At 54.9% G+C, this 26,604-nt stretch overlaps 1 protein-coding gene and 1 long non-coding RNA gene across 9 annotated transcripts in view; one reads left to right on the forward strand and one right to left on the reverse strand.

Moving 5' to 3' along the window:
- The window catches only part of RFX1 (regulatory factor X1), a 47,062-nt gene extending 20,458 nt beyond the window's left edge, over positions 1-26,604 (reverse strand). For 4 of the 8 annotated variants that reach the window (XM_015123110.3, XM_077977558.1, XM_015123108.3 and 1 more), the window contains exons 1-6: positions 26,388-26,604; positions 13,388-13,760; positions 3,161-3,270; positions 2,863-2,946; positions 1,811-1,918; positions 254-370 (exon numbers count right to left, since the gene is read on the reverse strand). In XM_015123110.3, the coding sequence (XP_014978596.2) occupies positions 254-370; positions 1,811-1,918; positions 2,863-2,946; positions 3,161-3,270; positions 13,388-13,706 (738 nt within the window). In that variant the 5' untranslated portion in view covers positions 13,707-13,760; positions 26,388-26,604. Of the gene's footprint in view, positions 1-253; positions 371-1,810; positions 1,919-2,862; positions 2,947-3,160; positions 3,271-7,272; positions 7,512-13,387; positions 13,761-26,387 lie in introns of those variants that run through there. The other 4 variants (XM_077977559.1, XM_077977557.1, XM_077977560.1 and 1 more) reach the window with 2 other exon arrangements.
- Positions 10,204-11,580, forward strand: LOC144336755 (uncharacterized). Its single transcript, XR_013409079.1, has 2 exons — positions 10,204-10,302; positions 10,566-11,580. It is a non-coding gene; the product is annotated as an uncharacterized LOC144336755 (long non-coding RNA).

Here is a 26,604-nt window from a genome sequence, read left to right on the forward strand (position 1 = left end):
TCCCCTGGCCCACTATGCCCCAGTCTCCTTCCAGGAGGTCCAATTTCCTCCTCCCCACGGCTCCCCCATCCTCCAGCCCCAGGATGCTGAGTCTGGAAACAGGGAGAGATGCTTATCAAAGGCCAGGGTGGCAGGCCGGGGCTGGACCCACAGGGGCTGGGCTCTAATAGGCCAGAGGCACAGTCATGGGGGGCTGCAGAGGCTGCCTGGCCGGTACCCCTGGCCCGAGCTGCTGCCCGCCTTGGCCTGGCACCTCTTGGGTGACGGGGACACTCTGCTGGACGCCGTGGACCTGCAGCTGCTGTGGCACCGTGCCCGTGGGGGCCCCAGCCGTCTTGCTGGAAGAGCTGTTGGCCTGCACCGGCGACTGCTGTAAGGGAAGGAGACACAGGAGTGCCGCTGGGGTGCGTTCGCATCCTCTCTGGGGTGGATTCGCACTCCCTCTGGGACACCCGGGCCCTCACACACACCCTTCTCAGGAGAGCTGTCTGGGGAGGGTGGCAGCCTGTGGGGACCTATCCCAACCACCCAGGCTGCTGACTGCGTCCCATGCATCCAAATGCCTACTCCCTGCAAGGGCCCCAGTCAACTCCTGGCAACGATGGGGGTTTAACCCTCCCCAGCAAGGTTGGCTGATGGTGGGTGGTGCCCCCGGCACCTCTGACGCTCTCCAGGGGCTGATCCTCAAAGGTTATAGCAATGACAGCAGCCTCTGGTGTGATATTGGGCCAACTCCCACCAGACACTGCACTGAGTGCTCTGAATGTACTCATTGGAATCTCACGGCACTCCCACTTCCCAATGGAGGGGCAGAGGGGAAGGGACAAGCCCCAGGTCACACGGCTGTAGGCGGTGAGGCGCAGGGCTGAGCCCAGGCAGGCTGGCCATGGAGCACTGTGTTTGCTCTGAGCTCCGCTGTGCCTCAGGCTGTAATGCCCACCGCAAGCTGAGGGGTAGTTGATACCATTAGTTGTTTGACACAGAGAAAACTGGGGGCTCAGAAGGCTCAAAGGGGCTGGGCGTGGTGGCTCACACCTGTAATCCCAGCACTTTGGGAGGCCGAGGTGGGCAGATCACCTGAGGTCAGGAGTTCAAGACCAGCCTGGCCAACATGGTGAAACCCCGTCTCTACTAAAAATACAAAAATTAGCCGGGCGTGGTGGCGCACGCCTGTAATCCCAGCTACTGAGGAGGCTGAGGCAGGAGAATCGCTTGAACCTAGGAGCTGGAGGTTGCAGTGAGCTGAGATTGCGCCACTGCACTCCAGACTGGGGGACAGAGCGAGATTCTGTCTCAAAAACCAAACAAAGCTCAGAGGCCTGCCCAGAGTCCCACAGGAGAAAGCGGCCGGGCCAGCCATCTGCCCCCGAGCTCCTGATGCAGACAGCATCCACAGCCTGGCTTCAACACCCTCATTGGTGGTGGGGTCCCCAGAATCTACCCTGTGGTCCGAGGCTTCCTGGAAGAGACTGTCCCACCCTCCGGAGGGAAGAGGAACCCGCTTTGTTTCTCGAATGCAGTTCCCTGAGCTGGAGCTGCCAGGGCCATCTCAACCCAGGAAATCACCTCCTTCTCCCAGAGCAGAGCTCCACGGCCGCTTAGCTCAGAGCTGGCAGATCCAGGAATTGGGCAGCTAAGCCACCCTACCTGGGGTCAAGAAGGGCGTCGCACTGGGAGTGAAGAGGGAAGCAGGACTTTGGAGGAGCAAGTAGGCTTGGCGGGGGGCAGGGAGCCCCAAATATACTATAGGGATACATTGCTGACCTGGGGAGACATCGGGGGGAGGGCGGCTGACAGGACCACCACTTACCTCTGGGGGTGAGTGCACCTGCTGGGTACCGTGGACCGTCAGGGAGACCTGGCCACCTTTGCTGCCTGGGGCTGCGCTCTGCACCACCAGACGCTGCGTGGGAAGAGCCTGGAGCCAGGGAGGGAGAGGGAGGGCAGATCACTGATGACAGCACCGAGCATCTGCGCAGTGCCAGGCGACATTCTAAGTGCTTCACGCCTGTTAGCTCACAGAATCGCCCTGACAGCCCTGATGAAGTTCAGCTACTGCCCCCGCTTCGCAGAGGGTGACACCAAGGCTCAGGACGGCAAAGGCGCTTATCTGAGGTCCTAGAGCCAGGAAGTGGCAGAGCCGGAGTTGTTGTCAGGCCATGTGGAATGTGCTGTCATCCTTAAAACCCAACAGTACTAGGCTGGGTGCGGTGGCTCACATCTGTAATCCCAGCACTTTGGGAGGCCGAGGCAGGCGGATCACCTGAGGTCAGGAGTTCGAGACCAGCCTGACCAACATGGTGAAATCTCGTTTCTACTAATAATACAGAAATTAGTGGGGCATGGAGACGCATGCCTGTAATCCCAGCTACTCAGGAGGCTGAGGCATGAGAATTGCTTGAACGTGGGAGGCAGAGGTTGCAGCGAGCTGAGACCGAGCCATTGCAAAACCCGACAGCACTTTGTCCAGTTTTGTGCTGATCATTCAGAAACGGGTGAGCCTGGCACCTCATGTGCGGCCTTCTGGGGCACAGACCACCCTGTGCTGGCTATGGACTCCTGACTCGAAACCTGGCCTTGGGTTCTCTGCTTCAGGACACCAGGCTGGACCCGTAAACCACCTTCCCAACTATACATCCTATTCTCTCTCCTGAGATGGCTCCTGCAGCTCCTCTGTCCCCGATGGCCCCTGCCTGATGTCTCACCCTGGGGAGGTGACTGCCCAGAGCCAGGAGGTAGGGCAGCCCCTGGATGGGGCGTCTTCCTCCGATCCTGGTGAGGACAGATCCTGGTTTGCCACAGGGGTTGGTCCTCCACCCTGAGGGAGCCTTCCAGGGTGGGGGCCAGGTACACCAGCCTTACCTGCTGGGGCACTTGGATGTTGGTCAGCTGGAGGGGCGACACGTGGCCCGGCTTGGCCTGCACGCTTGTCTGGACCAGCAGCCGCTGTGGAGACAAGGCAGGAGGAGCTGAGCTGCCGCTTCCCCCAGGGAGGCCTGGTGCGGCTGGGTGGCGGGCGGCTGCTGTGCACATCTTGATAAGAACAGGTGAGCAGATGGCTCCAGCAGGAAGCAGGGAGGGAGGCGAGGCCCCCAAGGCCGCAACCTGCACTGCCCCCCTCACAGGCCCTCCCCCGCCCCCTGGGAGGGCCACATCCTACCTGCTGGGTGCCCTGCACCTGCTGAACCACCTGAGTAGGAACACCGGTCTGGCTGGCAGTGGAGCCGGGGCTGGCCTCCGACACCGTCTCGCTGGCCCGCATGGCACCTTCTGTGGGGAGGGGCCACCAGGTCAGCTCTGCCTGCTGTCCCCGCCCCCAGCCTAAGCCTGAGCCCACCTGGAGGGGAAGATGCAGCCTGAAGCCAACCCCCAGCAAGGTCAGGCCCCTCCAAGCCCTGCTTACCCCCAGCCAGCCCTGACTGCACCCATCAGGGGCCCACGTGGCAGAGGGGGCTGGGGCCTGCAGGACCGAGGATCCTTAATACCTGGAAGCAGCCCTCATCAGCTTTCCTCATCCTGAAGCCAGACCAGATAGGGTGACTGAAGAGCTATGATGCTCAAGACCCGGAAGGCTGGGCCCTTCCCAGCAGATGGGACTTGTGGATAGGCAGGGAACTGACTGTCCACTCCAGGGTCCTGGCAGTGCTGGAAGGACCGAGGCGCTGGGGCCACATTCTCTGGGGTGACCCCTGACTTCCCAGGAGTGGAAGCTGCTCGGAGGAGCGGTCCCTGGAAGGTCTTGCTAGCCCGTGGCCAAGTCCTCCCTCCCCGACCCTCTGTCCTCAGTGGGGTGGGGACCACAAGGGGCTTGGAGTCGGGGAGGCAGGTACTCACGCTGACAGGCAGCTGAGAAGAGGCAATCATAGAACATGGTGCTCGTCCCCCACCGCCCCACCCGCCCCCGTCCGTCTGTCCGTCCAGGGGGGCCTGCCTGCTCCTCTTTGCTCCTTGCCCGCCTCTATAGAACAGCAGGGTGTGCAGGTGGCTTTATACCCACAACCTTGGGGCGCTAATCCCCCCGGTGGATGCGGAGAGCCTGCCTGCCCTCTTGGGAAAACACGCCCCTCCCCAGCAGAGCAGGGCCTTCGCGGGGCTGGGGCAGCGCTGCGGGCTGAGGAGGGAGGTTGGTACCCGGAGACGCTATCGGGCAGGCACAGGTCAAATTTCATGCACATCTTGCTAAGTGATTAGCAGGGGTGCTGGGGGTAGAGGCAAGTGTCCCCAAGAGGTGCTGGCTAGAAGACCCTCACCCCAGCTGGGACGCCATCCATCCCATCCCCTCCATGTGACCTGGTTTACCCCCAGCAGCTCCAGAGGCCGAGGTGGGGCTGGGGGTGGACATGTACCTGCCCTTCCTCCACTGCCAAGGAGCCAAGGTCCCAGGCGCATTTTTCTTGTGGATTTAGAGGGGTTTATCCAACCCCCGGCAGCACTGAAGGGCCACGGGCAAGGAGTTATCACTGCACACACTAGTGTTGCTTCTGGCACGCTAGGTGTTATGTTAGACTCTGGACAGCCAGAGACAGTAAGAGCTTTTTTGTATTTTGAGACAGGGTGTCGCTCTGTCACCCAGGCTGGAGTGCAGTAGCATGATCTTAGCTCACTGCAACCTCTGTCCCCTGGGGTTCAAGCAATTATCCTGCCTCAGCCTCCCAAATAGCTGGGACTACAGGTATGCACCACCATGTCCGGCTAATTTTTGTATTTTTAGTAGAGATGGGGGGTCTCGCTATATTGCCCAGGCTGGTCTCGAACTCTTGGACTCAAGCATGTCCACCTGCTTCTGTCTCCCGAAGTGCTGAAATTATAGGCGTGAGCCACTGTGCCCGGCTGACGTTAAGAGCTTTTCATGGGCCGGGCGCGGTGGCTCAAGCCTGTAATCCCAGCACTTTGGGAGGCCGAGACGGGCGGATCACAAGGTCAGGAGATCGAGACCATCCTGGCTAACACAGTGAAACCCCGTCTCTACTAAAAAATACAAAAAACTAGCCGGGCGAGCTGGCGGGCGCCTGTGGTCCCAGCTACTCGGGAGGCTGAGGCAGGAGAATGGCGTGAACCCGGGAGGCGGAGCTTGCAGTGAGCTGAGATCAGGCCACTGCATTCCAGCCTGGGCGACAGAGCGAGACTCCGTCTCAAAAAAAAAAAAAAAAAAGACCTTTTCATTTTTTTTTTTTTTTTTTTGAGACAGGGTCTCACAGTCACCCAGGCTGGAATGCAGTGGCGCAATCTTGGCTCACTGAAATCTCCACCTCCTGGTTCAAGTGATTCTCCTGCCTCAGCCCACTGAGTAGCTAGGACTACAGGCACCCTCCACCATGCCCAGCTAATTTTTGTGGTTTTAGTAGAGATGGGGTTTTGCCATGTTGGCCAGGCTGCTCTTGAACTCCTGGCTTCAAGTGATCCGCCCGCCTCGGTCTTTCAAAGTGCTGGGATTACAGGCGTGAGCAACTGCGCCCAGCTGACAGTAAGAGCTTTTATAACCCATTTTCAGACAAGGCAACAGAGACCAGAAGCAAGGACGTGATCTGTCCAAGGTCAAATGCACCATCCACCGTGCAGGCCACGACACAGGTTCCCCTCTGGGCCCACACAAACCTCATACCACACATGGAACCTGGAGTCACTGGTTCTGCCTGGGCTGAGCCCCAAGGGCAGGGATGTGTGGACTTGGGTATATGGGCACAGGAAAGAAAGTAAGCTGGGGGTCTACAGGGACCCAGGTATCCAGACTTGGTCTCGGGTGTCCAGGCAGGGCACAGGAAGGAGAGGGGCCTGGACAGGACAGCAGGGTTGTCCAGGGCAGATGCAAAGGCCAAGTCAAGGACAGAGGGCATGAGTGTGTGTTAGGGGCGGGGGTTGCAAGATGTGGGAGGAGGTGGCAGGGGAGGCCTCTGCGTGGCCACATGTGGGCTGTGGGGCATTTGGTCAATCCCAGGCCTGCCTGACCAGCTGCCCGTGCAGCCAATTCCACAGGCCCCTATGTTTTGCTGAATCTTCCCTGGTATCTTTAGGCTTCCCTGGGCCATAAGGGAGGAGGCCCTCACTGAGAGGGCCCCTCCTGAGAGAAACCCGAGACAGCCCCAAGTCACGTGACCGGCCCTGCACACCTGGGTCCGTGGGGCCCAAGGACTCAGGCCCAGCCTAAGGGATAGTGTCTCACCCAGGAAGCTCAAGGTGGGCAGGGAGTGGTGGGCTGGCCCCCACCACCTCCGGGGCTCAGGGACTGGTCCCTGAGCAGGACCCACAGCAGGAGGAGGCCTGGGGACCTGCTGGGACCAGGTGGCTATCTCCAGAAAGCAGCCTTGCCCGTCTCCTGCCTCTGGGGTAGCCCTCAAGGCTGGGACCCCGTGCCTGCCAGCCCAGGAGGGCACCAGGGGATGCGCCACGAGGCTGAACAGGTGAGCCTGAGCGACTCGTGCGGATGAGGGCTTCCTGTGCAGCTGTCCCTGTCTGCCTGCGGCCGGGGCAGGGCCCCTCCACTGCTGGGTCTGGCCCTCTCTGTGTTTCAGCGAAGGGAAGCCCGGAGGGGAAGTGGGGGGTGGCGCTGAGTCTGCGAGCGAGCGTCTGCATCTCTCTGCCGGAGATCGCCACTCTGGGCATGTGCAGGAGGCCAGGGAGGCCCCCACTGTCTCAGGAAACAGCGGCCGATTTCCTGTCCCTGAATCTAACACATCAACATCTCTGAGCAGTGGAATGACCCTGACAAGTGGGCACCTGTCCTCCCCAAGCCCCGCACTTCCCCATCTAGACCTACTCAAACATTAAATGAGCTACTTGGGGGAGCCCAGGGGAGACCCGAGAGGCTGGGCTCCTGGCATCCACTGTGGGGGCCTGGCCCCCTTCCCCATGGACAAATGAGGCCACCTGACTCTCTGCCTCCTGCCCCAGGGGCTCCTGGAGGGGCCCCTCCTGCCCCTAGTGTCCTCTGTCCTGTGTCTGCTCCAACCTCAGTTTCCCCATCTGTGCTTGAGAATGCTGACAAACGCCCTCCACTTCCCTGTCTGGACACAACTCTTCTTGGACCCCCCAAACCCCAAGTGAGAGAGAAGCGGGGAAGAAGGGCTGGACTCGGCCCCTCCTTCAGGGCGGCCCTGTTCCCTGTAGGCCAGCTCAGTTTCACCTTCCGGGGAGTGGCTGCCAGAGCCCACAGCACGCTCCTCCCGCCTTGGGTTCTGGGAGAGTCTGATGGCCTCTGAGGACAGGGATTTATGGATCTAGTATTGTTCCTGACCAGGGAAACTTGATCTTCCTTCCTACCACCTCCAAAGTCACCTTTAGGCAGGGCAGGCGTGGACTGGGGCTGGGTGAGCTGTGTCTGGTGTTGGTGTCGGCTGGCGTCCAGCCCCAGGCTCCAAGTCTGGGTCCAGGCCCCTCCCTTCCTCTTCCCTGCCGACTCCCTGGGTCTCTGGTCAGCTCCGATTGCTCCTGGCTTGGGAGAAGTCCCAGGTGCCTTATGGCAGCCTTCACTGGTGTCAGTTACTCCCGCTTCCCCGGCGCTCACGTGGCCCCGGCCACCCTTAGATGAGGAGGGGCGCTAACCTGGCAGAGGCTAAGGGAGGAAGGCTGGGGAGTTACTGCAAGGGGTGGGGGAGGGGACAGCTGGCAGGGCACAAGCCAACCTCCTCTTCCTCAGAACAAATCCAGGAAGCACTGCCCAGTGACCCTTCTGGGGACAGGCTGGCAACTGCCAGAATGTAGATGGCAGGGAAATGAAATTCCCTGGGACCACTGTGAAAGGCGACTAAGCCACCACCTGACCAAGTGAGCCCCAGAGAGTTCTGGGGACAGCAGGGTTGCTGCAGCCGGCCCTCCTGGGTACAGAGTACCCTCCTGGGAGCACTACCAAGATGGCGGACACAGAGGTCACCTCTCCATGCCCCACAGCTACTTAGAGTCCCGCCTGGCTCTGTCTGACCCAAAGACCATGCCTTGCTCTTGACTTCTTGCTCTTGTTCATGCAATGGCACGATCTCAGCTCGCTGCAACCTCCACCTCCCAGGTTCAAGCGATTCTCCTGCCTCAGCCTCCCCAGTAGCTGGTACTACAGGCACACGCCAACACGCCAGGCTAATTTTTGTATTTTTATTAGAGATGGGGTTTCACCATGTTGGCCAGGCTGGTCTTGAACTCCTGACCTCAGCTGATCTGCCTGCCTCAGCTTCCCAAAGTGCAGGGACTTGGTCTTGACTTTGAAGCACCAGGGCCTCCCTGGGGGAGTGCGGGAAGAGCTGGAGAAGCCAAGGCCAAGAGTGGAAGGACTTGGGGAGTGGTGGAGCCTGGAGCTGTGTGCCCACTCCAGACCCTGGCTCTAGGGAGCCTGGACCCTGAAGCAGGTAAGACCCACACCTAGGGCGTGGATCAGGACCCATCAGACACTCTGGGGGGCAAGCAGAGTCATCCACTGGTGACATGCGAGGCCTCTTGCAAACAGTCAGCCATGCAGGAGCTGACAGGACATGATGGCTATGCTAGGTGCTCCTCTAGGCTGTTCTGGGTCAGGCTGGTGCTCCTCAGTCATTCCACAGAGACTGAGCACTGACAGAGCCCTGCCTGCAGGTGGGCACCCCCACCCTCCCATTATCATAACTTCAAGTGGTGATAAGTGTTAAGAAGACCAGCGGGCCGCAGTGGTTCATGCCTGTAATCCCAGCACTTTGGGAGGCCGAGGCGGGCAGATTACTTGAGGTAGGGAGTTCGAGACCAGCCTGGCCAACATGGCAAAACGCCATCTCTACCAAAAAATACAAAAATTAGCCTGGCGTGGTGGTGTCCCCTGTAATCCCAGCTACTCAGGAGGCTGAGGCAGAAGAATCGCTTGAACCTGGGAGGCAGAGGTTGCAGTGAACTGAGATCGCACCACTGCATCCAGCCTGGGTGACACAGTGAGACTTTGTCTCAAAAACAAACAAACAAGAAGACAGAGAGTGAGCAGTGGGGGCAGGGGCAGGGAGGTGTGGGAGTCAGAAAGGTGGTGTCTGAGCAGAGACCTGAGGGAGACAAGAGGCAAGCTCCCAGAGGGTCTGGGGCAGGGAGTGCTCCTGGCAGAGGGTACCGAGTGCAAAAGTCAGGAGGCAGGACTGAGCCTGGCGGGTTTGTGGAGCTGTAGGAAGGCCAGGGGGGCTGGACCAGGTATGTGAGGGGATGGGTGGAAGTGGGCGAGGCTGGGAGGCTGGCAGGCCAGAGTTGAAGGGGCTTGGCATTTGCTAGTAGGGGCACAGGGTGTGTGGAGCAGTTTTTTTTTTTTTGAGACGGAGTTTCACTCTTGTTGCCCAGGCTGGAGTGCAATGGCACAATCTTGGCTCACTGCAACCTCCACCTCCCAGGTTCAAGCAGTTCTCCTGCCTCGACCTCCCAAGTAGCTGGGATTACGGTGCCCGCCACCATGCCCAGCTTATTTTTTTATATATATATATATATATATATATATATAGACACACACACACACACACACACACACACACACATATATATATATAGAGAGAGAGAGAGTGTGTGTGTGTGTGTGTGTGTAGCTTTTAAAGCCCTTTTTTTGTCAGGTATCAGGGGAAGGAGCCTGCTCTCCCAGAGTGAGAAAGCCTAGGCTGGGGTTTCTCAAAGAGGGCCCATGGAACCACCTGGCTTGGAGCCATCAGGGTCGAGCTAGGATGTGACGGGACCTAATGGGCAGTTGTGAACCAGCTCCCTCTGGCTGCTGGGAGGGGTCAGACTGTGAGGGCAGAAGCTGGACCAGGATTGGGGTCGTAGAAGTGGAAGAGGCAGGTGGGTTCTGGAAGAGTTTAGGAGGTGGAGCCAAGAGGTCTTACTCAAGGAGGAGTAGGACAGAAACAAGACTGACCGTGGGCCTGGGAGGATAAGAAAGTCTTGAAGGAGAGAAGATTTGAAGAGGGAAAAATGCAGAATTCAATTTGGCTGCACTGGCCTGCAGCGAGTTCAACACCGAGTGGATGAGTCAAGAGTGGCTAGATGTGGGGTCCTGGGGTTCAGGGTTGCAGCCCAGGCTGGAGACCTCGGTGTGGGCATTGAGAGCTGGGACACAGGATGAGGCCATTATGAAAGGAGAACTACAGGAGCTAAGAGAGGTTCCCAGGCCTGAGTCTGGGGCTCTCCCTGCTTTGCCGACAAGGTCAGGGAGATGAGGAGAAGCAGCAGAGGGGACCACGGAGGGGCTGCAGGGGGGTGGGCGGAGACCAGGGCAGAGGGCTCCTGGAGGCCTCACAGGAGGGGATCTTTGGGGAAAAGGGGGCCAGCGGCAGGGGGGCCAGGAGCTGGAGGTTCCTGGATAAAATGGGGGCTTGGCTGGGCGTGGTGGCTCACACTTGTAATTCCAGCACTTTGGGAGGCTGAAGTGGGAGGATTGTTTGAGGCCAGGAGTTCAAGACCAGCCTGGGCAACATAGTGAGACTGTTGCTACAAAAAAATTAAAAGATTAGGCTGGGCGTGGTGGCTCATGTCTGTAATCCCAGCACTTTGGGAGGCCGAGGCGGGCGGATCACGAGGTCAGGAGATCGAGACCATCCTGGCTAACACAGTGAAACCCCGTCTCTGCTAAAAATACAAAAAATTAGCTGGGCCTGGTGGCGGGCGCCTGTAGTCCCAGCTACTTGGGAGGCTGAGGCAGGAGAATGGCGTGAACCCGGGAGGCAGAGCTTGCAGTGAGCTGAGATCGCGCCACTGTACTCCAGCCTGGGTGACAGAGCGAGACTTTGTTTCACAAAAAAAAAAAAAAAAAAAATTGCCTATAGTCCCAGCTACTTGGGAGGCTAAGGTGAGAGTATCACTGAGCCCAGGAGTTGGAGGTTACAGTGAGCCATGATTGCACCACTGCACTCCAGCCTGGGCGACAGAGCAAGACCCTGTCTCAAAAAATAAATACATAAAAAATAAACAAAATGGGTGCTCTTCCACCTTGATGGGTGGATCGGAAGATCTGCAAGAGGGGGATTAAGTCATGCGGAAGGGACTAGAAGGAGCAATGGCAGAAGCGTGTCCTGGATATGGGCGATGCTGCTTCATCCAAGGAGAAGGCAGAGGTGGTGGGTGCAGATGCACCCCAGGAGTTGGGCGGGAGAAGGGGTCCCTGTGGTTGCCTGATGGTACTCTGTCCCCAGTAACGCTGCCTGCAGGGTCAGGAACCAGAAGCATAATATGAGACAGAGGTGATGGAGGTGAAGGCGGGGTAGAGGGAGAATGGGTTTCTTGGAGCATGAAGTTCACTGTTAAGGAAATGTTGCAGGATTTCTGAGCAGCGCTAAGACCCACCAGAGGCTCACCAGTCCGCAGCCCGACCTCAACCAGGGCAGGGCTGTGTCTACACAGGCAGGAGGGCACTAAGTGTGGCGCTCATGTGGACATCTCCACTCCGTCCATACAGTAAAGAATCACTGCCCTGAGTCCCTGCATGTCCCCATCCCAAACCTCTCCCAGAGGCCCTGGACGTCTCATGTGGACACTGCCAGAAGCCTCTGGGACACTGCCCAGGGTCCCAGCCCCATCAGCTCTGTTCCACGACGGGGCCAATTGCTACACTTTTCGTTATTTTTTTTTTTTTTGAGATGGATTCTCGCTCCATCACCCAGGCTGGAGTGCAGTGGCGCAATCTCAGCTCACTGCAATCTCTGCCTCCCGGGTTTAAGTGATTTTTCCTGCCTCAGCCTCCTGAGTAGCTGGGATTACAGGCTCGTGCCACCACACCCAGCTAATTTTTATATTTTAGTAGAGACGGGGTTTCACCATGTTGGCCAGGCGGGTCTCGAACTCCTGACCTCAAGTGATCCGCCCATCTCGGCCTCCCAAAGTGCTGGGATTACAGACGTGTGCCACTGCACTTGGCGAATTGCTACATATTTTGATGACTCTTTATGACCTTATGGTCCCCAATCACATCTTCACCCACCCCTTCCATAGCCCCTCAGGATGCCCTGATGGTCTCACCCCTTCCATTCCCATTCTGAGAAGGACCAGAGCGAGCTGTGATCCAGGCTCCCACTGAGGCCTCCGTCCTCCACAGAGCACATTAAAAACACAGTCGCAGGGGCCTGTAGTCCCAGCTACCCACGAGGCTGAGGCAGGAGAATCACTTGAGCCCAAGAGTTTGAGGTCAGTCTGGACAGCATAGCAAGACCCCATCTCTAAACCAAAAAAACACACAAATCTAGCCCAATGCCCAGGCTGTGCTGCCATTCCCATCAGAGCACTAAGTCAGTCGAGACAGACACCCAGCCCTCAGGCAGACCCTAAACAAGCCAAAACATCATCACTACGTTTACTGTGGGAAATGCTCAGAGGGCAACAGGTCTGTCCAAGATGGCCTGCTCTCAACGCAGGTCCTGTGTGCCTTAGCCTATGTCATGAGAAAGAAAAGCAAAAACAAAGAAAAGGGCTGGAGCCTGGATCCTGCCCAAAATAACAGCGTGGCTCCTCCAGGAAGGGGAGGTGACATGTACAGGCCCCCCACAGCTGACCTCCCTGAAGTGCCCACTCGAGGCCATCCTGGCTATTAGACCCTCGCATGTGTCCCCTGAGAGCGAGGAGCTATGATGATTCCACCACAAATGAGGAAACCAGAGCAGGGAGATCAAAAGACTGGTGTGTAGACAGGCCAGGCCTGGACCGCACCCTCTGTCTCCCACAGGTCCATGCAAATTTTGATGCCACTGCCCAAACCCTTCTTCCAGGGACATCTTACTTGCAAAGAGAGGTCAGAGCAGCTCTAAGAGGCTGAGCATGGTGGCTCATGCCTGTATTCCCAGCATTTTGGGAAGCTGTGGCAGGAGGATCGCTTGAGCCCAGGAGTTTGAGACCAGCCTAGGCAATATGGCAAGACCTCATCTCTACAAAAAACACAAAAACAAAACAAAACAAAACAAAAAAAACGTTAGCTGGGCACAGCTGCACACCTGTAGTCCCAGCAACTCAGGAGACTGAGGTGGGAGGATCATTTGAGGCCAGGAGTTTCAGACCTGCCTGAGCGACATGGGGAGACCCCATCACTACAAAAAATTTAAAAAATTATCCAGGCATGGTGGTGGGCACCTGTGTCTCAGCTACTTGGGAGGCTGAGGTGGGAGGATTGCTTGAGCCTGGAAGGTTGAGGCTGCAGTGAGCTGTGATTGCACTACTGCACTCCAGCCTGGGCAACAGAATGAGACTCTGTCTCAAAAAACAAAATAAAACCAAAAACAGAAGCTCTAAGATCTGCTCTGCTGGGAGGAGTTTGGGGGGACAGAGGCCTCCTTGTATGGCTTGAGCACCCCTGCCCTAGTGATGCCCCAAGTCCCATCCAGAAACCTTGGGGGGCATAGCAGCCCTGTGCCTTCACACCTGGGGGCTAGGCTACCTGAACAACTCTGAGAGGAGTTTTCGGGACACACGAGCGCGCAGCACTTACCAGAGACAGTGACCACGATGTACTGCTGGGGTGCAGGCGACGGGGTGGGTGCACCAGTCGGCTGTGAGGGTGCGGGTACAGCCGGGAGCTCTGTCACGTACTGCTTCTGGCTGCCCGGTGGCTGTGCCTGGGGTTGGGGGCTCTGCAGCTCGGTGACATATTGGGGCTGAGGGGTGGCAGCAGCGGTGGGCGGCTGTGGGGGCTGGGGTGCCGCTGGGGGTGGTGGCGGTGGCGGCTGAGGCTGGGCTTGTGGCGGGGCCTGTGGCGGCTGGGATGGTGGCGGGGCTGCCTGTAGCTCAGTATACGCCTGTGTTGCCATGCCAACGGTGGGGAAAATGATAATAAATAAGGCTTTTTTTTTTTTTTTTAATTCCTTGGGAAGAAAGATGGGGAGGGGGGAGAGAAAAACAAAACAAAACAAAAGAAGGAAAAACAGGAATTAATCCACAGGCAGAGAAAGCAGGGACAGCTCTGGGCTCCCTGGAGATGTGCTTGGGTTCATCACTAACTTAATTAAATCCCCAGGCTGGTGGCCAGAAATATCCAACCCGTCACTGCAGGGGGACCGGCTGTAAACCAGGGCTGGATCCCCACTCTGCACCCCCGACTCACCCCAAGCCAGGACTCCTGCCTTCCCAGTCCCTGGTACCCAGAGACCCCCACATCCATGTAGGATCACATTTCCCCACACTGCGGGGGAACTTGGGCCCGTGTGGTTGCTCTGTGCCCTCACCCAGAGAAAAATGGTACAGTTCTTACTGGTTCAGTCTCAAATGCCAGGGGCTGCCCCCTGCCTTGCCTCCATCTCCTTAGCTGAGGACCCCAAGTGGGCACTTCCTGAGGGCTTCTGCAGGCCAGGCATGGGGCTGGGCACTTTCCCTATGTTAGTTCACCTTTTAAAAATATACATTAGGCAGGGCGCAGTGGCTCACGCCTGTAATCCCAGCACTTTGGGAGGCCGAGGTGGGCGTCAGGAGATCGAGACCATCCTGGCGAACACAGTAAAACCCCATCTCTACTAAAAATACAAAAAATTAGCCGGGCATGGTGGCGGGCGCCTGTAGTCCCAGCTACTCGGGAGGCTGAGGCAGGAGAATGGCATGAACCCAGGAGGCGGAGCTTGCAGTGAGCCAAGATCACACCACTGCACTCCAGCCTGGGCAGCAGAGTGAGACTGTCTCAAAAAAATAAAATAAAATAATAAAATAAAATATATATTAGGCCAGGCACAGTGGCTCACACACGTAATTCTAGCACTTTGGGAGGCTGAGGCAAGCAGATCGCTTGAGGTCAGGAGTTTGAGACCAGCCTGGCCAACATGGTGAAACCGCATCTCTACTAAAAATACAAAATTTAGCCGGGCGTAGTGGTGCATACCTGTAGTCTCAGCTACTCCGGAGGCTGAGGCAGGAGAATCACTTGAACCTGGGAGGCGGAGGTTGCAATGAGCCAAGATTGCACCACTGCACTCCAGCCTGGGCAACACAGCAAGACTCTGTCTAAATATATATATATATGTGTGTGTGTGTGTGTGTATATACATATTTTTATTTATATGTTGAAACATACATATACATATATAAATATACATATATGTGTGTATATAGTATGCGTATATTGAAATATGCATATGTGTATATATGTATATTTATATTATATATGTAATGTAAATATGTATACATATATACATTATGTGTATATGTATATTTGTATATCTATATATTTATATGTATATTTATATACACATAGAGAGATATATACATATAATTATTTTTTTCAGAGACAGGAGTTTCATTATCATGCACAGACTGGTCTTGAACCCCTGGGCTCAAGCGATTCTCCTGCCTTAGCCTCCCAAAAAGTGCTGGGATTCTAGGTGTGAACCACCACGCCCGGCCTATTTCATTTTAAACTTTCCAACAACCATGTCCGGGTTTGGGTTCTGTCTGCTAGATAGGGAGCTGAGGCTCAGAGAGGTTAAGGTGCTTGCCCCAGGCCACACAGCCGGGAAGTGGCAGGGCTGCGTTTGAACTCTGGTGTTCTGCACTCCTGACTCATCAGTTTATTGCCAGGAAGCAGAGTCATGGAGAAAGCTGTATCCCGGGGACCCGTGCCAGTTCCCTGCGTGCCTGCCATCTGGACTTGGGATTCTGATCAGCATTCCCAGTGGGAAGGTGTTTTGAGTCCAAAAAGCTGCTGTGAGCTGCATGAGACCACAGGGGCTTTTTGGGCCCTGTGCCCGGGGGCAGTTATGGGTCTTGACACCAGATGTAAGCTCATCAGTGGGACAGTACCCTTCTGTGGCCAGGGGCGACGGGGCTGGGAGCAGGCCCAGGCTGCACTGAGAACCTGGCAGCTGTGGCTGACCTCAGAACAGGGCTGGCCTTGGCCGAGCTCGGTGGCTCACGTCTGTAATCCCAACACTTTGGGAGGCCGGGGCGGCTGTATCACCTGAAGTCAGGCGTTCAAGACCAGCCTGGTCAACATGGTGAAACCCCGTCTCTACTAAAAATACAAAAATCAGCTGGGTATGATGGCACGTGCCTGTAATCCCAGCTACTTAGGAGGCTGAGGCAGGAGAATCGCTTGAAACTGGGAGGCGGAAGTTGCAATGAGCTGAGATCTTGTCACTGCACTCCAGCCTGGGCAACAGAGTGACACTCTGTCTCAAAAAAAAAAAAAAAAAAAATTAAACGGGAGTAGTGGTGCGCGCCTGTAATCCCAGCTACTCAGGAGGTTGAGGTGGGAGAATCGCTTGAACCTGGGACGTGGAAGTTGCAGTGAGCTGAGATTGTGAGATTGCTCCACTGCACTCCAGCCTCAGTGACAGAGCAACACCCTGTCTCAGAGCAAAACAAAACAAAAGGAAAGAACAGGGCGGGCCTGGCTGCTAAAGGGCGTGTCCCTCTCCTAGGTGCTGGGCTGGGCATGGCCTCCCTCAGTCTCAGCCCTGCTGCAGCAGGGGATCGGCAGATGGTTTGGGGACCCTTGTACTTATGAGCCCTATCCCCAGCTCCGAAGCATTTGAGAGACAATGGGACAGAGGCATGAGTGGTTAAGAGGAAAGGCTCCAGCTCCACGCTTTTGTGGCTCCTGCCTGGCCCCGGAAGGCATTTGGGTCTGAGAGCCCTGCCTGCAGCTGGCTGTGACACCGGGCAGTACTGCATCCTGGCTGGCAACTGGACCAGAGCCTCTTCTGCACTAACACTCAGCACCTGTGTGTCACGATGTTCCCAGGTGGCCCTCCAGCTGCAGGGTGACCCTCAAAGGAAGGAGGAGGTAAAAAACAACAACTGTTGTTGGTTGACCAGGAGCCCCCAGAGCCCTCCACTGAGGTCACCTCCTCCCAGCAGCCGTGTGAGGGAGGCACCATCATGCCCATTTTACAGACAAGTTGAGCGAGGCTGAGGGGTAGGCTGCTGAAAGCCTTGAGCAACTGGTGACGGGGGGATTGAACGCAGGTCTTTCTGACCCCCAGATACATATGTCAGCCTCCATCCCCACTCAGGATGCCAGGCACAGGGCTCATTTGCTTTTTTTTTTTGAGACGGAGTATCACTGTCATCCAGGCTGGAGTACAGTGGTGCGATTTCGGCTCACTGCAACCTCTGCCCCCACAGGTTCAAGCGATTCTCCTGCCTCAGCCTCCCGAGTAGCTGGGACTACAGGCACCTGCCACCACACCCGGCTAATTTTTGTGTTTTTAGTGGAGACAGGGTTTCACCATGTTGGCTGGGCAGGTCTCGAACTCCTGACCTCAAGTAATCCACCTGCCTTGGCCTCCCAAAGTGCTGGGATTACAGGCATGAGCCACTACGCCCAATCTTCATTTGTTTCTTAAAGTCAGTACATGGCATCTTGCCAGTTCTTCCAACAGGGAGACCCAAGCGTCACCTGCAGAGGTTACACCCCCTTCCAAAGGCCGCAGTTAAGGGCAGCAGAACTGGCGAGGGGGAAGTCAGCCCGAGCAGCCCACAGGAGGCCGGGCAGTGCAGTGGTTCCCATCCTTCACGCCTCTCTGTGCCTCCCTCCCCCTGGGTTCCAGGTTCTGCCCTTGGATGCCAAACTCAAGAGGTGTCGGAGTTAGCAGTGGGGCAAGGCAGGTGAGAAACAAGCCCTGGACAGGGATGGATGTGTCATGATTTGAACTTGGCTTCCTCCTAGCTGTGTGGCTTTTGAGGGGAGTCTCTACGGCTCCATCTGTGAAATGGGAGGACGGCTGGCCCTAAAAGGCAGGGCCTCTGAGGAGTTCCACCTGATCCTGTGGGCAGCGCGTGGCCAGGCATCTGGCATGCTATAAGCACGCAGGAAATGGCTCTGGCTCCCTTCACTGCCCAGGGCCCTTTAACACAGTTCCAGGAAAGATGAAAGTACCTCCTGGCCCTGCCTCCCTTCCAGCGTCCAGAGCTTTGGGCTGCTGAGGATGAAGGAAACAGGATCTTACACTTGCCTCTTGGGTGTGCCCTCCGGGCTTGTGGCAGGCTGGGAAGGGACCCCAGGACCCTCCTGGCTGGCGGGAACTGAGCTGACAGGGCCCTGGGGCCACGCTTCCTGCCAGGTGAGGTCACTCTGGTAGGAGGAGTGGAGGCAGGCAGGATGAGAAGCCGTTTGGGGCCTTCCCACCTAGCAGGTGGCCAGCCTTAGTGCTCCGAGGCCCAGGGACTCGGGCAGCAGGGAACCTTGCCCACCGTGAGAGAGAAAAGGCTACTGCCTGCTTTGAACAGGGCGAAGACCATCTTCCTCCAGTCCCTGCCCTCCCCAAACTCCTTCTGCCAGAGTTAGACGGGAGGAGGTTCCTCACACCACCGGGTCCAAATCTGGCCCAGCTCGGGTACTCAAGTCACTGTAGCCAATGACCCTTCATCTGCCTGGTGTCAGACCCTCACCCACATGAACCCTGGCGCTGTGTCTTAACTCATGAACATATTACCAACCTTCTTCTGGGCCTCAGTTTGCCTGTCACCTGGGGATAACGAGAACACCCAATTCATCAAATTGCTACAAAGATCCAATGAGATCAGGCCGGGTGCAGTGGCGCACACCTATAATCCCAGCACTTTGGGAGGCCGAGGCAGGTGGATCACCTGAGATCAGGAGTTTGAGATCGGCCTGGCCAACATGGCGAAAACCCATCTCTACTAAAAATACAAAAATTGGCCAGGTATGGTGGCTTGTGCCTGTAGTCCCAGCAATTCAGGAGGCTGAGGCAGGAGAATCACTTGAATCTGGGAGGCAGAGGGTGCAGTGAGCAGAGATCACACCACTGCAATCCAGCCTGGGTGACTGGGTGACAGAGCAAGACTCTGTTTCAAGAAAAAAAAAAAAAAAAGATCCAATGAGATCAGCTCAGCACCCAATAAACACTGATAAGTGGCAGGTGTTATTATTCATTCCACAAATATCCAAGCCAGGTTGGGATAGAGGAGGAAGGAGAGAGGATCTTCAAGCTCTTGGGAGGGGACACCAAGAGGAAATCCAACCTAAGCTTTCATCGGCAACATCATGCAGATTCCTAGGCTCTGCTGCCCAGTGAGTCTGAAATGGCCCCAGAGTCTGTTTCAGCTAGTCCCTTAGATGATTCTGAGGCAGCCAGTCCTGACAGCACTCTGAGAAATGCTGGCCTTGGCTTTCTCAGCCCTAAGAGAGCTGGCCCCTTGTGGCCCCTCCCACAAAGAAAGGGCTTTAAAAGCTCCTCACTTACTGGCTCTTTCTCCTCCTAGGGACAAAGCCCATGGGCCTCATCCCTTCCACTCAGGGGCAAGAAGAGGAGGTGATGATTAATTTCTAAAAGGCTAAGCTCAAAAGGAGGAGGTGGGAGATCAAGGAACAACCAAACCAACTTCTCTATTGGAGGCCTTCTCAGCACTGTGATTGTCAATCTTTTTCCTACAATTATTTGACCAAAGAGCCCTTTTCTACCTTTTAAGGAGCCTATATTAAGCAATTATGCAGGTTTGTTCCCTAGAGAGAAATAAATCACATATATAGCATGAGGTATTGTCCATATATTTGAGCATGAGAACCCTTTCTTTATGGAGCCTGGCACATAAAACAAGGGCATTACTGAACAAACTATTCTTTGGCAATGAATCTGCCAAGAAAAGCACTAGTGGCTGCACCTATCTTCAAAGCCAGCAGCTGTTTATGGAGATTGTTTAAATCTGTTACTTTAAATGAGGGCTTGGCAAAGTTCTGTAAAGGGCCAAGCAGTAAACATTTTCAGTTTTGTGGCTAGTCTTTGCAGCAGTTGTTCAACTCTGCCACTGTAATGTGAAAGTGGCCATGCACAATAGGTAAACAAATGAGCAGGCTGTGTGCGAATAAAACTTTATTTCTAGACACTGAGATTTTAACTTCATGTAATTTTCACATATCATGAAATATAATTCCAGTTTTGATATTTCCAATAATTTTAAAATATAAAAATCATTCTTCGCTCACCAGTCAAACAAAAATAGGCAGCAGGCCATAGTTTGTTGACCCCTGTGTTGGTTTTTTTTTGTTTTTTTTTTTTGAGGCAAAGTTTCACTCTTGTTGCCCAGGCTGGAGTGCAATGGCACAGTCTCTGCTTACTGCAACCTCTGCCTCCCAGGTTCAAGCGATTCTCCTGCCTCAGCCTCCTGAGAAGCTGGTTTACAGGTGCCCGCCACCATACCTGGCTAGCTTTTGTATTTTTAGTACAGATGGGGTTTCACCATGTTGGCCAGGCTGGTCTTGAACTCCTGACCTCAGGTGATCCTCCCACCTTGGCCTCCCACAGTGCTGGGATTATAGGCATGAGCCACAGCGCCTGGTCTGACCCCTGTTTTGGATGCCAGATTCTCTAATCAAATGGTTTACATATTCAGCAAGGCCCTCCCAAAGACATAGAAAGAAAACTCACTCTCTTCATCTGTAGAATGGCTTCAATAATGAACTTGCAGAAGAATGGTAAAATTAAATGGGATGATGTGTGTTTCTCTCATCCTCTATATTCAATTCATTTAGAAGATTTGTCAATTACTCCTCCAAAATATATCCTAGAGGCTGGGTGTGGTGGCTCATGCCTGTGATCCCAGCACTTTGGAAGGCCGAGGTGGGCGGATCATTTGAGGTCAGGAGTTTGAAGCCAGTCTAGCCAACATGGGGAAACCCCGTCTCTACTAAAAATACAAAAATTAGCTGGGCATGGTGGTGTGTGGCTGTAATCCCAGCTACTCAGGAGGCTTAGGCAGGAGGATTGCTTGCGTCTGGTGGGGCAGAGGTTGCAGTTAGATGAGACTGTGCCACTACATGCATACAAATACACACACACACACACACACACACACACACACACACACACATCTCCTAATGACTGGGCACAGTGCTCATATCTATAATCCCACCACTTTGGGAAGCCAAGATTGGAGGATCACTTGAGCCCAGGAGTTCAAGACCAGCCTAAGCAACGAAGTGATGCCTTATCTCTATAAAAAACTGCAAAAATCAGTTAGGCATAGTACCCCTCAACTGAAGTCCCCGCTGCTCGGGAGGCTGGGGTGGGAGAATCATTTGAGCCCAGGAGTTCCAGGCTTCAGTGAGCTATGATCACACCACCACACTCCAGTCTGGGCAACAGAACAAGACCCTGTCTCTTTAAAATATATCCTGGACAGGCACGGCGGCTCACGCCTGTCATCTCAGCACTTTGAGAGCCCAGGGCAGGAAGATTGCTTGAGCCCAGAAGTTTGAGACCAGTCTTAGCAGCATAGCTGAGACTCCATCTCGACAAAAAAATTTTAAAAATCAGGAGGCCGAGGTAGAAGAATTGCTTGAACCCAGGAGGCAGAGGTTACAGTGAGCCTCTCTGCAAAAAAAAAAAAAAAAAAAAGGCTGGGCGCGGTGGCTCAAGCCTGTAATCCCAGCACTTTGGGAGGCCGAGACGGGCGGATCACGAGGTCAGGAGATCGAGACCATCCTGGCTAACACGGTGAAACCCCGTCTCTACTAAAAAATACAAAAAACTAGCCGGGCGAGGTGGCGGGCGCCTGTAGTCCCAGCTACTCGGGAGGCTGAGGCAGGAGAATGGTCTAAACCCGGGAGGCGGAGCTTGCAGTGAGCTGAGATCCGGCCACTGCACTCCAGCCTGGGTGACAGAGCAAGACTCTGTCTCAAAAAAAAAAAAAAAGAATGCTGCAGATCCATTCCTGCCTCACAGCCTCGGCCCCAACCTCTTCCTCCCACCTGGCATGCTGTCCCCACCGCCACCTTCACGGCTGGCTTCTCCTCCTTATTCAGGTCTCAGCTCATATGCATTTCCTTGGGTCTAAAGCACATAGTACTATTTTATTTGCTTACTGACACTGTGTTTCCCTGTTGAGTTTATTTTCTTTCTTTTTCATTTTTTAGAGACAGAGTCTTGCTCTGTTGCCCAGGCTGGAGTGCAGTGGCACAATCACAGCTCACGGTAACCTTGAATTCCCGGTCACAAGTGATCCTCTGGCCTCAGTCTCCAGAGTATATGGGACCACAGGCCTGTGCCATGACACCTGGCTAATTTTTTAATCTTTTTAAGAAACGGGGTCTCGCTATGTTGCCCAGGCTGGTCTCAAACTCCTGAGCTTAAGTGATCCTCGTGTCTCAGCCTCCCGAAGTGCTGGGATTACAGGCATGAGCCACTGCATCTGGCTGGATTTATTTTCTTCCTCCTAGTTCCTCTTCCCTCCATGACTGGAAAGGTAAGTTCCCCAACGGCAGAGACCTGGTGGGCCTTGCCCCTCACTCTGTCTCAGCTCCTAGAAAACTGACAGACAAGGCCGGGAGCAGTGGCTCACACCTGTAATCCCAACATTTTGGGAGGCCGAGGCGGGTAGATCACCTGAAGTCAGAATTCAAGTCTAACCTGGCCAACATGGTAAAACCCTGTCTCTACTAAAAATACAGAAATTAGGCTGCTGCGGTGGCTCACACCTGTAGTTCCAGCACTTTGGGAGGCCAAAGCGGGTGGATCACCTGAGGTCAGGAGTTCAAGACCAGCCTAGCCAACATGGTGAAACCCTGTCTGTACTAAAAATACAAAAATTAGCTGGGCATGGTGGCAGGCACCTGTAATCCCAGCTACTTGGGAGGCTGAGGCAGGAGAATCTCTTGAACCTGTGAGGCGGAGGTTGCAGTGCAATCACGCCATTGCACTCCAGCCTGGGCAACAAGAGAGAAATTCCGTCTCAAAAAAACCATACCAAAACAAAACAAAAATTAGCTGGGCATGGTGGCGGGCATCTGTATTCCCAGCTACTTGGGGGGCTGAGGCAGGAGAATTGCTTGAACCCTGGAGGTGGAGGTTGTGGTGAGCTGAGATCATGCCACTGCACTCCAGCCTGGGCGACAGAGTAGGACTCTGTCTCAAAAAAAAAAAAAAAAGAAAAGAAAACTAGCAGGCACATGGGGGGGTTTCGACTCTTACTGTCCAGGCAGCATAAACGATGCACTAGAACACACTGCTAGTGAGCAGCAAAGGCAGGTTCCAGTCTACCGGCTGCTGAGACCTTGTGAGAAAGTTACTTCCTCCTGCCAGTAACCGGCTTGTGCGACAGAGCCAGGCAATGCCTTCTGGTCCAGAACAGGCCTGGGGAGTACGTGGGAGTCTCTCTAGCCTAGGAAGACCACGTCCTGCGCAGCTGCTATCGAAGGCAGCATCTCTGGGAGGGGCAGCCTGACCATCCCCTTCCCCGAGATGCTCAGGTACATGACAGAGGAGAAGGGTGAGGACCTCAGCTCCAGAGACACCATTTCCAGCTCCCCACCTTTCCCACAATGTCCACATCCCCACTCACCCAGCTGCCTCCTGGAAGGCTTGGGACTGAGTCTAGGCCTGAGCCCAAGTAGCATTTTGTTTGTTTGTTTTGAGACAGAGTCTTGCTCTGTCACCCAGGCTTGAGTGCAGTGGCATGGTCTTGGCTCACTGCAACTTCCGTCTCCCCGGTTCAAGGGATTCTCCTGCCTCAGCCTCCTAAGTAGCTGGGACTGCAGTCATGTGCTACCACGCCCGGCTACTTTTTGTATTTTTAGTAGAGCTAGGGTTTCATCATGTTGGCGAGGCTGGTCTCGAACTCTTTACCTCAAGTGATCCACCCGCTTTGGCCTCCCAAAGTACTAGGGGAGTGAGCACCCAAATTGAGACACTGTACCTGGCCAGGATTTTTCTTTCTAGTGACTCTCCTAAAGCCGGAGAACGGCCATTCAGCAGCAAGGGGAGTGACTTTCCCACTACAAACTGGATTCCTGGTAGCCAGCTTCCTGGCTCCCTGTCATCGACCCACACAGTCCAGCAAGCGAGACGCGGGTCAACCTTTAAAGCCACGAGGGCTCTCACTGGATTCAAAATGATAAAAATAAAAGCCAACTGTGTATTTCCGAGGATTGAACAGGAAGTGACAATCACCATAACAGCAGAGGCTAACATTAACATAACTACGTTAGCAATTACTTTGTATTTAGTTAGTTTCAGCAATTCCTATGTATTTGAGATTCCACAGGTATTATTTTCCAGGATCCATAGCACAGAAACATGAGATTGAAAGGATTACCAAGGACTACTGCCCCTAGATGAAAGGAGGGAAAACCGAGGCCCAGAGAACTTAAGTAACTCGCCTAAGAGCACACAGCTAGAAAAGCTGACTGTTTCAAGTCTGCTTCAAACCAACCTAGTGTTCTCTTCCTAGTCAAATGACTCCTCAGGCCCTTCACCTGTAAATGGAACTAGTGACTGAGGCAGTCAACAAGACCACATAATTGGTAACATCACTTTCTGCTCAGTTAGCTTTTTCTTTTTCTTTTTCTTTTTGAGACAAGAGTCTCACTCTCTGTTGCCCAGACTGGAGTGCAGTGGCCCGCGATCTCGGCTCACTGCAACTTCCGCCTCCCAGGCTCAAAAAATTCTCGTGCCTCAGCCTCCTGAGTAGCTAGGATTACAGGCATGTGCCACCATGCCTGGCTAATTTTTTGTAGAGATAGGGTTTAACCATGCTGGCCAGGCTGGTCTCAAACTCCTGACCTCCAGGTGATCCACCCATCTCGGCCTCCCAAAGTGCTGGGATTATAGGCGTGAGCCACCACGCCCAGCCTGCTCAGTTAGCCTTTCTAAGAAGTACTAGCCGGGCGTGGTGGCTCACGCCTGTAATCCCAGCACTTTGGGAGGCTGAGGCGGGTGGATCACGAGGTCAAGAGATAAAGACCATCCTGACCAACATGGTGAAACCCCGTCTCTACTAAAAATACAAAAATTAGCCAGGCATGATGGCGCTCGCCTGTAGTCCCAGCTACTCAGGAGGCTGAGGCAGGAGAATCGCTTGAACCTGGGAGGCAGAGGCTGCAGTGAGCCGAGATCAAGCCACTGCGCTCCAGCCTGGCAACAGAGTGAGACTTTGTCTCCAAAAAAAAAAAAAAAAAAAAAAAAAGTGCTGATGATCCTTCTAGCAACTTGGCATTTCTAGCTTTCTTGTTTGCTTGTTTGTTTTACTGAAAATTAATCTCCACCTGTCCTAACTTTCAAAGAGTCCCTGCCTCCTCTAAAAAGGGCCTGGGCTAGAAAAAGTACCTGGAGAAGTGAGGACCCGCCAACCCCCACCAGACTAATCTCAAACTCTTGGGGAAAAGCCTGAAATGATCCTTTTCCTTGGAATTTATTGACTAATTTAAAAGGAAACCGCTGCAGTTTGCACACCGATACTAAGCTCAAAAGCAAGACGGAGAATAACCCAAGGAGACTTGGCCTGGCTGGCTACTTAAAAAAAAAAAATTTTTTTTCCCCGAGCTGGCAGGATATTGTCACCCTAAAAAGCAGTGGCAAAGATTCTCCTCTCACAAATATGGATAGCTTCCCCTTTCCTCTGACCGCTCCTGCCCACGTGGCCCTAGAGGCTGGGACCTTGTCAGTGACATGTGACTCGGTTGACACTCATTTGACACAAAAACATGTGTCTGGCCAAGAGAAGCGGCTTTAAAAAAATCTAAGAAATTTCCTCAGGCGCCATTTGCTCCCCCGTTCCCAGTAGGGGAGACCTCAGTGGGGAGGACCCAGAAACGTCCCATCACCAGGAACAACCCCTGCAACCCCAAACCAGGAAACATCAGGTCTCAAACAGCAGCCCAGAGAAAAGCACTCAGGTTTCTGTTCCTCTAAAGCAGTCCCTCATGATCACTCCTCCCTGCCATGAACTTTGATTTCTGCAAACCAAATCCTCCACGCTAAAGCCAAATCGATTCCTAGCTCCTCCATGAAACTCCTCCCAGTGAGAAGGTGGCAGGTTTAGGAGTGGGCTGCAGTGTTGAAATCAGGACTAGCTGACAGTTATTTTATCAAACCAAATTCAGAAACAGTAGATAGAAGGAAAAAGTTCAAAGATAAGCCATAAGCGAAATTCCTGGAAGGAATGAGGAGTCCCCGTACTGCAGGAAAAGGGCGATGTCAATGATTCTCCCCATTTTATAGGATGGAAAACCGAGGCCTCAGATGGACAGGCACTTGTCCAAGCTCTGAGTCCTGGGGACAACTGCAAGGCTCTTAAGGAAGAAGACAATCTCTTAAGGATCTGGAAGGAGGCCCGGGTGGTGGTTGCCCCACCTGGTTCCGGAGGTGGAGGTTGGGGAGACCCAGCGGGCCCCGCCCATACTTTCCCTCCTGGTCCCGCCCACCCACCTTGGCCCCGCCTCGTTCCTCCCTCGCTCCCATTGGCCCAGCCTCCCCAGGCCCGCCCCTTCGCGCCTCCCGACATATAAAAGCCCCCCGCCCCGGCCAGCCGACCTCCACTAGCCGCCGGCCTGCGAGCGCCCGCCCCTCGCGGGGGCCGGGCCGCGGGGACGGGGGCGGGTGGTGTCGTTCCAGCCGGGCCCCGGCCCCCTCCCCCACGGTCCAGACAGTCGCCGCCGCCATTTTGACCGCCCGCCCCTTCCCCCCGGACTGTGATTACAGAGACATCCACCGCCCCGGCCCCGCCGCCCGCCTCGGCCCGGCCAGCCACCCCGGGGCCGCCCCGGTTACCTCCGCTTCTCCCCACTGCTCTCTCGGAAAGGCTTTTCGGAGGTCTCGGAGTCGATGTTGGGAAGGGGACTGGACGTGCTGGGGTCCCCGGGCCAGGCCGGGGGGGTGGGGGTGGGGGTAGGCCGGGCGGTTGTTGTTGTTGACTCGCGTTGCCGGGTTGCTTGGTCGCCACGACTACCGTGGCTATGGCGCCTCCGTTTCCCTCACCGGGGCAACT

Source organism: Macaca mulatta, chromosome 19, assembly GCF_049350105.2.
Source record: "Macaca mulatta isolate MMU2019108-1 chromosome 19, T2T-MMU8v2.0, whole genome shotgun sequence".
Classification (NCBI taxonomy): domain Eukaryota; kingdom Metazoa; phylum Chordata; class Mammalia; order Primates; family Cercopithecidae; genus Macaca; species Macaca mulatta.